Genomic DNA, 12648 nt, shown 5'->3' on the forward strand with positions numbered 1-12648 from the left:
AAAGAGAAGCAGATGAACGCAGAAATATATAGGGTGGATCACGTTGGTCTGGATAAGAACTTCTTCGAAAGAGACACGGCAGACAGTGGTGTGCAGCATCATAGATACATTTGATTGAGAAAGAAGGTTATAATTCGTGTTACGTTTGAGTAGAAGTTGACTAAAAGTAGGTAGGAGAGCAAAGGAGGTTCTTAGGTAAGAGGTCAGATAAGGAACAAGTACAGCAAAAGTTTGTTCGGGGACTAGTGTTTTTGGAAGTACTCTTGTACACAGGGGAGCATGTAAGGTAACAGTTGGGTAGAGTTCAGTTGAAATGACCAAATTTGAAGCTTTCTAGAATGAGACGCCAAACAAACAGCCTGAAGTAAAATATGTGGAAAAAACTTTGCAGATTTTTCTAAGAGAAGAAGAAACAATTAGTTTAGAAGAGTACAGCTAAGACAAAGGCAGTAGAGTAGAAACTAACGTGAAGTGGAATTTGAATCGGAGCCATGGAGCTGCTGGAGGCGTTCTACCGGAGGAAGCTCCGGAAGAAGCAGAAGAAGGCCGAGCTGGGCCGGTCGGACGGGGCACTGTGCCGGTCGCCATCGGAGGCCAGCGTCAACGGCCTGGCGACTGGCCTCATCTCCAGAGTCCTCAGGTTCACCTCCAGGTAAAACGGGTCACACGTTATGTTTATGAGTCAGAAACATGGGTAGACATTTAGAACATCGTGGTGGTCCGATTTCTGGTATTTGAGGTGATCGACTGGTAAAAACATTACAATTATTTTTTAGCCAACAGTTTCAGGTGCCTCCAGTAATGCAAAAATGGTCAGTGTTGATTAAAGTGAAGGTGCTAATCGTTACTGGAGTAATGGAGTCACACCTTAATACCATTTTTGGGATGTGGCAGCTGATAACACCATGAATTGCGCATCATTTGGAATTTGCCCTTATGTCGCGTCTGATTGCAATTATATGTTTGGCAAGTATAAATGTGCTTGAGGCCAAAGCAACGGTGGTGAGGAGTGAGAGTACAGACTGAGCCAGAAGCCAGTCAGGACCCAACGGGCCCCGACACGCTGAGTCGATAAGGGGACCGGGCTTTGGCCATATAGACCTGGCTGGGGTCAGACTAAAACTCATCTAATTTCCATCCTTTAATTGTGCCCATCTAGGCCTCTGATGGGTGAAATATTTACATCATCAATTAGGAAATATAAATAGCATTATTTTATTTTAAGAGTTTTTGAAGACATTTTTTGAGTTTATTTAGTGCGACTCCCATTTAAGAGAGACGCTGTCCACATTTACGCACGAGGCACAGCAACGTAACTTCATTGATTATTTAAATGTCTTCTTATTTGGATTATTATAAAATGTATTGTATTCTCATGCATGTTCATTACTTTATTCATTTATCTTTACTGAAGCAAATTATTTAACTGTAACTGCATGTTGCAGAGCTGGTCTTTGTCACCTGTTTTGGCAATTCAATTCAATTCAATTCAATTCAGTTCAGTTTATTTTGTATAGCCCAGAATCACAAATTACAAATTTGCCTCAGAGGGCTTTACAATCTGTGCACATGCGACATCCTCTGTCCTTCCCTCACATCGGCACAGGAAAAACCCCTTTAACAGGGAGAAAAAAGGAAGAAACCTATGGGAGAACGACAGAGGAGGGATCCTTCTCCCAGGATGGACAGAATGCAATAGATGTCATGTGTACAGAATGAACAGCATAACAGAGATACAACACATTCAATGTATATGACATACATGATTCATATAATAAGACTACTTATAATAACAGCAGCACTTATTACAGTAGAATTATAATTATGAAAATAGGAATAGTAATGTGATTAATAACAATAATCGAAGTAGCAGTGGGTGTCAGTCGGCTCACAGCAGGAGGCACGACTACGGTCCAGGTACCACAACGATTCATGGAAACCTGCAGAGCGAGAAAGCAAAAGGGCTTCAGGGTGGAAGTAAAGCTAAAATGCTTAATGGTACAGGTAATAGTAATAGTAATGTGACTAGTAATAATAATGGTGGTAGCAGTCGGTGTCAGCAGGGCCGTAGCAGGATGCACGACCACGGTCCAGGTACAGCCACGATTTATAGAAGCCTGCGAAGCGAGAAAGCACAAAGACTCCAGGGTACAAGCAAGTCAATAAGCGTAATAGTACAGGCAATAATAATGGTAATGTAACTAATAATGATAGTGGTAGTAGTAGTGGGTGTCAGCAGGGCCTCAGTAGGTGGCACGATGACAGTCCAAATATAACCCCGATTCCTGGGAACCTGCGAGGCGAGAAAGCACAAGAACTCCGGGGGCAATGTGGCTCAGGGGACAATTTTGTTGCAAATACAGCGGGTAAAATAAGTATTGAACACGTCACCATTTTTCTCAGTAAATATATTTCTAAAGTTGCTATTGACAAGACATTTTCACCAGATGTCGGTAACAACCCAATTAATCCATACATATAAAGAAAACAAAACAAATAAGTTCAGAGACTAAGTTATGTGTAATAAAATGGAATTTCTATTGGATTCAAGTCAGGTGATTGGCTGGGCCATTCTAGCAGCTTTATTTTCTTTCTCTGAAACCAATTGAGAGTTTCCTTGGCTGTGTGTTTGGGATCATTGTCTTGCTCAAATGTCCACCCTCGTTTCATCTTCATCATCCTGGTAGATGGCAGCAGAATTTTATCAAGAATGTCTCGGTACATTTTTCCATCATCCTTCCTTCAATTATATGAAGTTTGCCAGTGCCGTATGCTGAAAAACAGCCCCACACCATGATGTTCCACCTCCAAACTTCACTGTTGGTATGGTGTTTTTGGGGTGATGTGCAGTGCCATTTGACCTCCAAACGTGGTGTGTATTATGGCATCCAAAGAGTTAAATTTTGGCCAGACTATATTCTCCAAGTATTTCACAGGCTTGTCTAAATGTTGTGCAGCAAACTTTAAACGAGCTTCAACATGCTTTTTATTCAGCAATGGAGTCTTGCGTGGTGAGCGTGCATACAGGCCACGGCGGTTGACTGCATTACTTATTGTTTTCTTTGAAACAATTGTACCTGCTAATTCCAGGTCTTTCTGAAGCTCTCCACAAGTGGTCCTTGGCTCTTGGACAACTCTTCTGATAATTCTTTTCACTCCTCTGTCAGAAATCTTGCGAGGAGCACCTGGTCGTGGCCGGTTTATGGTGAAATGATGTTCTTTCCACTTCCGGATTATGGCCCCAACAGTGCTCACTGGAACATTCAGAAGTTTAGAAATCCTTCTATAACCAATGCCATCAGTATGTTTTGCAACAATAAGGTTGTGAAGGTCTTGAGACAGCTCTTTGCTTTTACCCATCATGAGATGTTTCTTGTGTGACACCTTGGTAATGAGACACCTTTTTATAGGCCATCAGTTGGGACTGAACCAGCTGATATTAATTTGTACTGACAAGGGGCAGGATTGCTCTCTAATTACTGATAGATTTCAGCTGGTGTCTTGGCTTTCCATGCCTTTTTGCACCTCCCTTTCTTCATGTGTTCAATACTTTTTCCCTGTGTCATTCCATTTTATTACACATAACTTCATTTATGAACTTATTTGATTGGTTTCTTTGTATGTATGGATTACTTGGGTTGTTACTGACATCTGGTGTAAATTTCATGTCAATAGCAACTTTAGAAATATATTTACTGAGAAAAATGGTGACGTGTTCAATACTTATTTTACCAGCTGTATGTGCAAAAAGCAAAGGAGCTCTGATCATCTAGACTTGTATGAAGAGATATTGATTAATTGATATTTATTGATAAATCTCTATGAATGCAAGTGAAGTGGAAAGGGTGCGTGAGTCTTGTTGTTCTACATTGTCGACCATACAAGTCTTCATACGCACCTGTCGACCAACAGGTTTGCGTGACAGGAAATGTATGACATACAGCAAAAGGGGCAGGCTGCAATTGAACCCAGGCCACACAAAACTCAAAACAGAAAGCCAAATATAGCCAAATGGCAAAGAAACAAAAAAAAACTAAAATTTTGAGCTGATTTATGGCTGATAATCAAAATTATAAATATGTATTCAATGTGGAGGAAATGTATCTGTTTGTGTCCCTGAATACTCACTGGTGACTGTTGAGGTCCGGGACATGGACATGCATTTGTGTGGTCCAGAAATAGACTTTGATCTGAAACTCAAATCAAATCATACCATTCTGTACTCAAGCCAGTCCTCCGGGAGCTGATGGCCGAGGGCGAATATCTGGACACGTGTGTAACAGCGGTGATAACACGCTGAGGCATTCCAGTCATGTCCCGTCATTACCCAGGGTTCCCAGGGTTCACAAACACGCGGGCTTTCATGTCTCTGTCTCCTACTTACTCAGATACAATCGTTTCCTGTTTATCTGTGAGGATAAATACAAAGCAGCTGAACATGTCAAATATGACGAGGATTGGGGAAGATTATTGCGACCGCCTAGCTATCCGAAGTCTCTCTTATCACAACTGGTTAGATAACATGTTCAAAAATGATGATGGTGATGTCATAAAAATTATCACTGCAAAAAAAACCCACAACATTTATTTTGTCCCTGAAATGATATCACGAAGAAGAAATTATTTATTTTTTGTATTTTTGAAGTGCGGCATCAGTAAAACAAAACACACACTTTTACATTGCAGTTTCTTTTTTTTCTTTTTTTGCTCTTTAGTTATGGTCTGCAGCATTTTATCTCTTTGTATGATCAGAACATCAGGAGTTAAGTGGGAAGTCAGGTAACGTAGTAAAAGGAAAGATGAAGTCTGCATTGACAGGTGGACGGATGAGTCGAACATAGGACTTTCACCCAGGAGAACTGTGTTTGTGTCCTGTGTGAAACCAAAAACAGCGTTTCATTGTGACTTGCATACGCAAGTTAACTTACGTAACGTACTTCACTTTGGAACATAACTTAACTTATGTAACAAACATAATTATTTAACAAATACCATGAGTTTTTCCTAAACCTAACCAAGTGGTTTTGTTTGAATTCACAACTTTACCAACGTGTTGAAGGCTATCGGACTACCTTGCACTTTGAGTACTGGCGCTAGAGGAGTACCCGGTGCTTTAAAAAGTGATACGAAGTGGTCCTGACCAAGCATCCGTATGCAGGGCTCCCTACTGAAAATATGTATGCTGCTCTGTCAAATTTGGCTAAAGCTCACCAACAGCACATCTAAAGCTCCCCAAATAACAAGTTATTTCTATATTTTTCAGTCCATATGAAAACTGCAATTTGCTGGTTTAAGCAATCTAAGTGCCCAACCATTTTTTGGGGGTGACCAGTACCTTTATGAAATCTCCGCTTGTTGCCTGGACTCAACTGGAACTGGAAGGTTAATTTTGTAACCTTTGGACAGAGCCAAGCTATCTGTTTCCTCCTGATTCAAGTCTTTACCAAAGCAAAGCTTACCATGCTGGTTCAGCGACATGTCAGGGTCAATCAAGTGTCAAGTTTTACTTCCTCCACTGATAATGCACCCTTAACTTGAGTTTGACTCAGAATGCGTTGTCGCGTTGAAAACACAAGTCAAACACTGCACACATGTTAATTATTTCTGTGTATTTCAACTCCGCAGACGCAGTGAGCCGGCGTCCCGTCCTCACTCGTGGCATTCGACGAAGCTTGGCGAAGGTCAGCAGCCATCCGATCAGGGAGGGATGGACACGATGAGCAGCACTTGGCAGCACAGCTACCACGCCAGGTCAGTGATCAAAAACAGCTCTATCATTTCCCCGGGCCCCTCGTATAGCTCTACCCCATGACTTTTATGCTTCCACAATAGCAGCGGCCTGAGGCTATTTCAGGTTTTCAGTCCGTCCCCAGTGTCACTCCTCCACAGTTTAAATATGGTCACTTCCTTGTCCTTTTTTGTTGTAGGAGGGATTCCTGACGTTATAATTATTGATGTCAAAGAGGGTTGCTTTTACTTAACATGCCATTTGAGTACGAATGTAAAACATTAACATCATTTGCAAGAACATCATTTGCATTCCTGGCCACTGGACTTCTGTGAGAAAAGTCATAATAAACTTATAAACATCATATTCCGATGTTTTGTTTAGCTCCAAAGGCCTTCGTAAGTACGTCTCATGTGTACATAGATATGCAAGACCTGAGTGAGCTTGGCAGATTTTCTAAACACAATGTCAGCCATCCACCAGCCAAGGACATTAATCACTAGAGTATTTTATAGCCTGACTTCTTCCTTGTAGACACTAAGTAGTTGTTACATTACATTACATTACAGTCATTTAGCAGACGCTTTTATCCTAAGCTGTAGATAAGGAGACAATAGCACTGTGGTGCGTAATAACAAAAGATAAGAAAAACAGTAATCTCTTTTATTAAACTACTCAGGATGCTGGGAACTTGTCTTTGTTTGAAGAGAAAGACAATTGAAACCTGGATTTCGGGTTTATTGTTGCTATCAGTCACTCAGAGGGTCAAAGTTCAAGTTTTCAGCGAGACATATAACGTCGTTCTCGACTACCAGAAACCAGTCTTCACTCCCAACGTGAAATGTGTCCCCTCCTCAAGATCTCTTTCCTGAGGAATTAATGGCCAGTTGTGGTTTGACATAACGTCATAACGACACAACACAAACACAGTGTTGATGTCAAGACTTTGCGACTGTCTCAGCCAACCAGGGTTACTGTTACACAAACCAGCTCATTTAAAACTTTCGCTGAACATTCCCAGTGTTTGCGTAACACTCCAACAATGTTTTGTGTCACTAGGACAGGAATTTTGTTAGTTGACGGAGGTCCAGAGACGGATCAATGTGAGGAGCTGTGAGCTGCTATCTCTCTGTTATATGATGTGACCTTTGACTGTCTGTCTGCATGCTGTGTTTTTATTCTAAAGTGTCAAAATGTCAGTTTGTACCAACTCTGACCTCAGACTGAAGGTAGATTTTTGAAAAGTAAGACATTTGAGTCAATGAGGAACTCTTTGGAAAATGTAGGCATTTTAGGGATGAAGGGACAATTTAGGAAAATGAAGAACTTTTTGGGAAAGGGGACATTTTTGGAAAGTGAGGAACGTTTTGGGAGAGGGAAGTTTTTGGATGAGGGAACAATTTTGGAAATTAAGAATGTTTTGGGAAAGGGGACATTTTTGGACAATGAGGAACTTCTTTAAAGGACATTTTTAGAGAATATTCTTTAAGGGCTGTTAGGTTAGTGTGTGTGTGTGTGTGTGTGTGTGTGTGTGTGTGTGTGTGTGTGTGTGTGTGTGTGTGTGTGTGTGTGTGTGTGTGTGTGTGTGTGTGTGTGTGTGTGTGTTGACATTATGGGGAGTTTCGTCCATGTTGTCTTGCAGAATCAGGAGTTTTAGAATTCAGATATTTTGTCTCAGACCAATCAGAGCTCCTGCAGGATTTGTCTGCAGACATGATCATAGTAAAAGTTTACATCAAACAATAATATGTGTTCCCAGCTAAAGTGACAGTGACCCTGATATATTGAGTCATCCATATTGCACAAACTGATAAAAAGATAATTGTTTAATTGTTGTCCTTGCTGTGTATTATGTGAAGCAATGCTGTTGATCAGCAGGTTTATATCATGAGAGGAAGTTACATCACTGTTTCTTTTAAACAGCAGTGAAGGGCGAATGAAAGCCTCTGACGTGGCTGTGTGTGTGTGCATGTGTGTGTGTTGGGTGGACGGGGCATTGACGTCGATGCCTGTAAGAATCTCTGGGTCTCCCATGGCAACCCCCCGATCCCCTTCCACAAGTAAAGTCTGGATCAGAATAAAGACTGTGCCACAACATTCCCGCAGCTCTGCCTTTAAATTAAAACAGGTATAAAGAAACATTGGACTGAAAGTCAAATGGAGACGGACAATACAGCTGACAGAGAGAGATGGATGCCAACACAAAAGTTAGACTCAGAGAAGTTACTGACACAGAAAAAAAAAAAGAAATGCAGACGGAGACAGACAGAGAGTGTCCCAGTTTCCAGAGCGGTAATTGCATTGTGTTCGGTTGGAGGACTTGGTGGGTCAAACTGTGACGTAGACACACGTGCTTACATACACACACACATTTTACATTCCAGTCAGTTATCTAGAGTGAGATAACAGCAGATTCAGCAGCAAAGTCTGAATACACCCGAGTAATTTTATGTAAAAGCCACAACTGCAATCTGATGAGGTCTGAACTGTAACATTTCTAGAATACTTCAACTCGGAATTGACGATTGTTCAACCATTTTAAAAAACAATTAATTGAATTGATCACTTAATCATCATCTTTTATGCCCAAAGAAAGTAAAACTAGCCTAATATACCAAGAAACACTTAGTGAGACAGTTTTAGGTTTTTCTTATGTCTGATCAATATATAAAACTTTTCAGAAAATAAATAAAATACAGCCACAACAATTATCAGACCAGAACTTTTCATTCATTGCCATATGCATAATTTAAGATATTAATATGTAGCAAAACACTTTACATACAACATTTCAGCAAATATAATTAAATGAGTCCCAACTCAATGTGTTGTCACTCTGTGCTTGTGCACTGTCAGACATTATAAAACAGCCAGACAAATGTTCTAATAAAGCGATGAAACTGATAAGAAAACTCTAACTCTATTCTAAATTCTAAAACTTGTTCCCTTCTCGAAAAAGTTCCTCACTTCTCAAAACTGTCCCCTTTCCCACAACGTTCTTAATTTTCCCAAATTGTCCCCTTTACCAAAAAAGTTCCTCCCTTTCCAAAAATGCCCTCATTTTCCAAAAATGCCCTCATTTTCCAAAAAGTTCCTTATTGTCTCAAATGTCTTAATTTTTCTGGATTCACTGTGAGAGGAGGAACAAGTGTCCCTCACGCTCACTGCAGTTATTAATTACAAAAGAAATACCAGCAAAACTACATTCCCATCAGCCTCAGCTGTTCTATGTATTAAGGGCTGATTAGGTAATGCCAACACGCTAAACTGAGATGGTGCAATTACTTAGTATTACCTGCTCAACATCAGCATGTTAGCATTTCCTTTCTGAGCATGTTAGCATGCTGATGTTAGCTTTTAGCTCAAAGCACCGTGGTGTGGAAGCTATCTTAAGTCTCTGTGTTGATTTAGCCACATTTCCATCACCAAAGCATGTTTAGCATTTTATTCTCTGTCTCTGTCTCTCAGTGCCTCTACCACAGACCTGTCTGGTGGGTTTGACTCTGGCGGCAGCTACCTGAGGAAGAGTCCTGACCAGTACAGCTCTAGAGGCAGCATGGAGAGCCTGGACCCCCCTCAGTCCTCCCAACTTCACTCCGGAGCTCAGCACCACCACCCACTGGGCCACCACACCCACAGCGGACCTCATCCGGCCTACTCCTCCTGCCACCAGCTGTCCTCTGCCAGGTCCATACAAACGAACACCTCAGTTACGTCTGTTGCGTCTAGTCTAGTTTAGCACATACCTGCTAGCCTAGCTTAGACATAAGAGAAACAACTCCAAAGCCGTCTGATTTACGGTGTTTTTCTCTTGCTTATTGATCAGCTGTAGAGATATAAATGTAAAGTGGAGTCATTGTGGTTGAAGCAGCAGTTAGCTACGAAGCTATTTGTTGGGTGCAGTGACTGCATGCGCCTTTTCAAAAGAAAAGTCCTTATAGAAGGGGGTCAGTTTCCTAAATGTACTGTTCCACAGCATTTTCCAATTTTACCAACCGGCAAGAAACTAGTGAGGAGCATAGGAGCTTTATTTAGTATATTGCATGATGATTTACTCAACTTGACTCGCTATATATTTGGTTTTTCATTAGTGAAAGTTGGGGATAGTACTTGGTACTATCCCCAACTTTTGCTCACTCAGTCAATGCTTCAAGCGATCTCAGACAATACTGGAAGGGCGGAGTCAGACAGAATCGTCACAAGCGCGACAAGGGACTTCGTTGGATGTTTAAAGAGAACTGCACAAACCCGCCATTTTTGAATAGCCAAGCTAAGTAAATTTGAGAACGCACTTTAAATCACTGAGTAAAACTACACCATACACTACGCAGCATAAATGACCAAGCTGGTTCAGTTGGTTGTCGCGAGGTATTGAAGATGATGTCGCTATGGCAATCAGCTGAGAATCACGCTAGAGTCTAGCGTGATTCTCAGCTGATAGTACCTCCACAGTCTAGCGGCTAGACTGTGGAGGTACTATCTGCAGTGGAAAAAAAATAATGAAAAGGACCTGGTACCAAGAATGAGTTGAGTAGAGCCAGCCAAACCATGAGGTGGAAATTCAACATATGTGTTGTCCTTTTGAAAGTACCATAGTTAGGTTGACTAGTCGTTTGACAGGGACAGCTGTAAAAAATCAAATGAAATCTCTTTTCATGTTCCAGGTCCTCCAACAGCATCGACCACCTCCACAGCAAACGAGACTCTGCCTACTCCTCGTTCTCCACTAGCTCCAGTATCCCAGAGTACCATGCCTCAAACCCTTCCTTCAGCCCAGAGCGCTCCTTTTCGCTGGAGACGGTCCCACAGAGAGAAGGAGGAAGTGGAGCGATGCAGCAGGCTGACATATGTTACGTACAGACGGTTTACGACGCCCAACAGGGCCTATCTCAAGAGCACGAGCTGAGCTCCGCCTCATGCAACAGCGATTCCAGAGGCGGGGGAGGGGTGAGGCCGGGGCTAAGCGGATATCTGCAAGGTGATGGTTCTGCTTTAGGAATGGGTTTTGGGTAAGGTAACTCTAATGTGATGACATCATTGTTGTTTTTTCAACTATTGGTTCCAGGTCCAGTGGGTGGGGTCTGTTACCGTGGCGGCAGCAGTGGCAGCAGCAGCAGTAGCAGCAGCAGCAACGGTGGGGCACCGGCATCAAACAGACATAGTGTGGGTCCGATCTGGGGCCCATCAGCCAGCCGCAGCTCCTACGAGAGCCTGAAGGGGGCACCGGCTCCACCAAGGCGCAGCGACAGCTACGCTGCCATCAGGAACCATGAGAGACCCAACTCCTGGTCCAGTCTGGAGCACGCCCGCTCATTACGGTGAGTAGGGTCTGTCAAGTCAGGGTGAATCTTGATTCTCATCCAAAAATAGACCCTGATGTGACAATGAGAATGGTAATGAGGATTTGATCCAATCAAAAGACTTTGAGTCGAGGCTTTGTTCCAAAATGTGTTTTACCTTCCTTTAAGCTTGAATGCAAACCTTTGTTAAAGTGACTAGTTGGCCAAGTGTTAGCAAGTACAGTAATAGGAACATATTGTATGTAAAAGACTAATTAACAACAATCTGTTGAGCAGAGGATGGACCACAATGCAAAGCAATACATTACCCTATAAAATCATAAAAACATGCTACACTACAATACAAAGCTTAATGTTACGCTATGGTACAGTGCAAAACAATATGATATGATACGATATGCCACAATATGCTGATGATACGATACGTCACGCAACAAGATGATATAATACTCTACAGTGCGCTGTGCTATGAAACAATACTACAATATGCTACAAATGGTTGGAATAAAGTTGAATGCGATTCAATTCTATATGATATGATACAATACAATATGCTATGCTACAATACAATCCACTACGATACAACATAATCCAGTACGACACGATACAACACAGCATTGCACAGTAAGATGCGATATGATATGAAACGGTATGGTATAGTACGATACCATATGATTCAAAACCATTTGAGTTAAAACAATGGAGTTTGAATTCTTGTTGAAATGTACACAAATCAAATGGTATTTAATCTATTGTTATTTTACTCAGGTCTCTGCAGAAAGGTTCCTGGCATCACTCCAGTGGCCCTGTGGCCTCAAGTGCAGGTACATTACATTTACATTCTATCTCCATGATTCTACTCATTTTAGGGATCCAAATATACCATTCTATTCTGCGCTACTAATTAAAATTGTAAAGGGAGGTTCTTAAGAGCCCCAGGACATGTCATTTATAGAAAACAATGCCTCAATACACAACAGGCAATATGTCCATAATATAATATATATGCTATCATCATCCTCTGCATTACTTCCAAGCACTGCCATCATTACATCATGACTGTGCTTCCAGCTAAAGCCTTGTATGGCGCAGAGGGCCAGCTTCACACTGTGATAGAGAAGAGTCCAGAGAGCAGCCCCACCACAAAACCCCGCCAGGGTGGAGGCTTCGCCCAGCCCCCTTCCCCTACCGGATCCTCCTCCGGACCTGCCGGCCCCATCGCTCAGTCCGGCCGGCTCATTCTTCCCACTGGAGTGTACCCTGTACCCCAGCTTGAGCCCCACTACGCACAGATGCCCAGCGCCAGCCTCGGGCCAGGCTCCTCTGGAGTCTATCCCGCCCTGGCCAAGGAGAGTGGCCGACAGCAGCAGCAGCAGCAGCTGCTTCAGGACGACGGAGGGAGAGAGGAAGGAGCAACGGACAGGCGGAGGGATGGAAGGATGCCAGCTGCAGAAAACGGATACCAAAACAACATTTCCTCTTCACTATACCCCTATTCCTCTTCTTCAGCATCTGCCTCTACACAGCTCAGGACTCAAGCACACAAGGCAGACAGGTGACTTTAATGCTGATATTTCTACAAACAGCTGTATTTTGAGTGTCACCAGTAGTTTTTAAAAG

The 12648-nt window shown here is 42.3% G+C and overlaps 1 protein-coding gene across 1 annotated transcript in view; it reads left to right on the forward strand.

Annotated features, from left to right (window-relative positions):
- shroom3 (shroom family member 3) overlaps window positions 1-12648 on the forward strand; it is a 65033-nt gene that overhangs the window by 34163 nt on the left and 18222 nt on the right. Inside the window, 6 exon segments of the mRNA XM_054612274.1 lie at window positions 5626-5751; window positions 9197-9415; window positions 10393-10706; window positions 10794-11046; window positions 11797-11852; window positions 12100-12583. Of these exon segments, the coding sequence (XP_054468249.1) occupies window positions 5626-5751; window positions 9197-9415; window positions 10393-10706; window positions 10794-11046; window positions 11797-11852; window positions 12100-12583 (1452 nt within the window).

The sequence above is a fragment of the Anoplopoma fimbria genome, chromosome 14, assembly GCF_027596085.1.
Source record: "Anoplopoma fimbria isolate UVic2021 breed Golden Eagle Sablefish chromosome 14, Afim_UVic_2022, whole genome shotgun sequence".
Taxonomy (NCBI): domain Eukaryota; kingdom Metazoa; phylum Chordata; class Actinopteri; order Perciformes; family Anoplopomatidae; genus Anoplopoma; species Anoplopoma fimbria.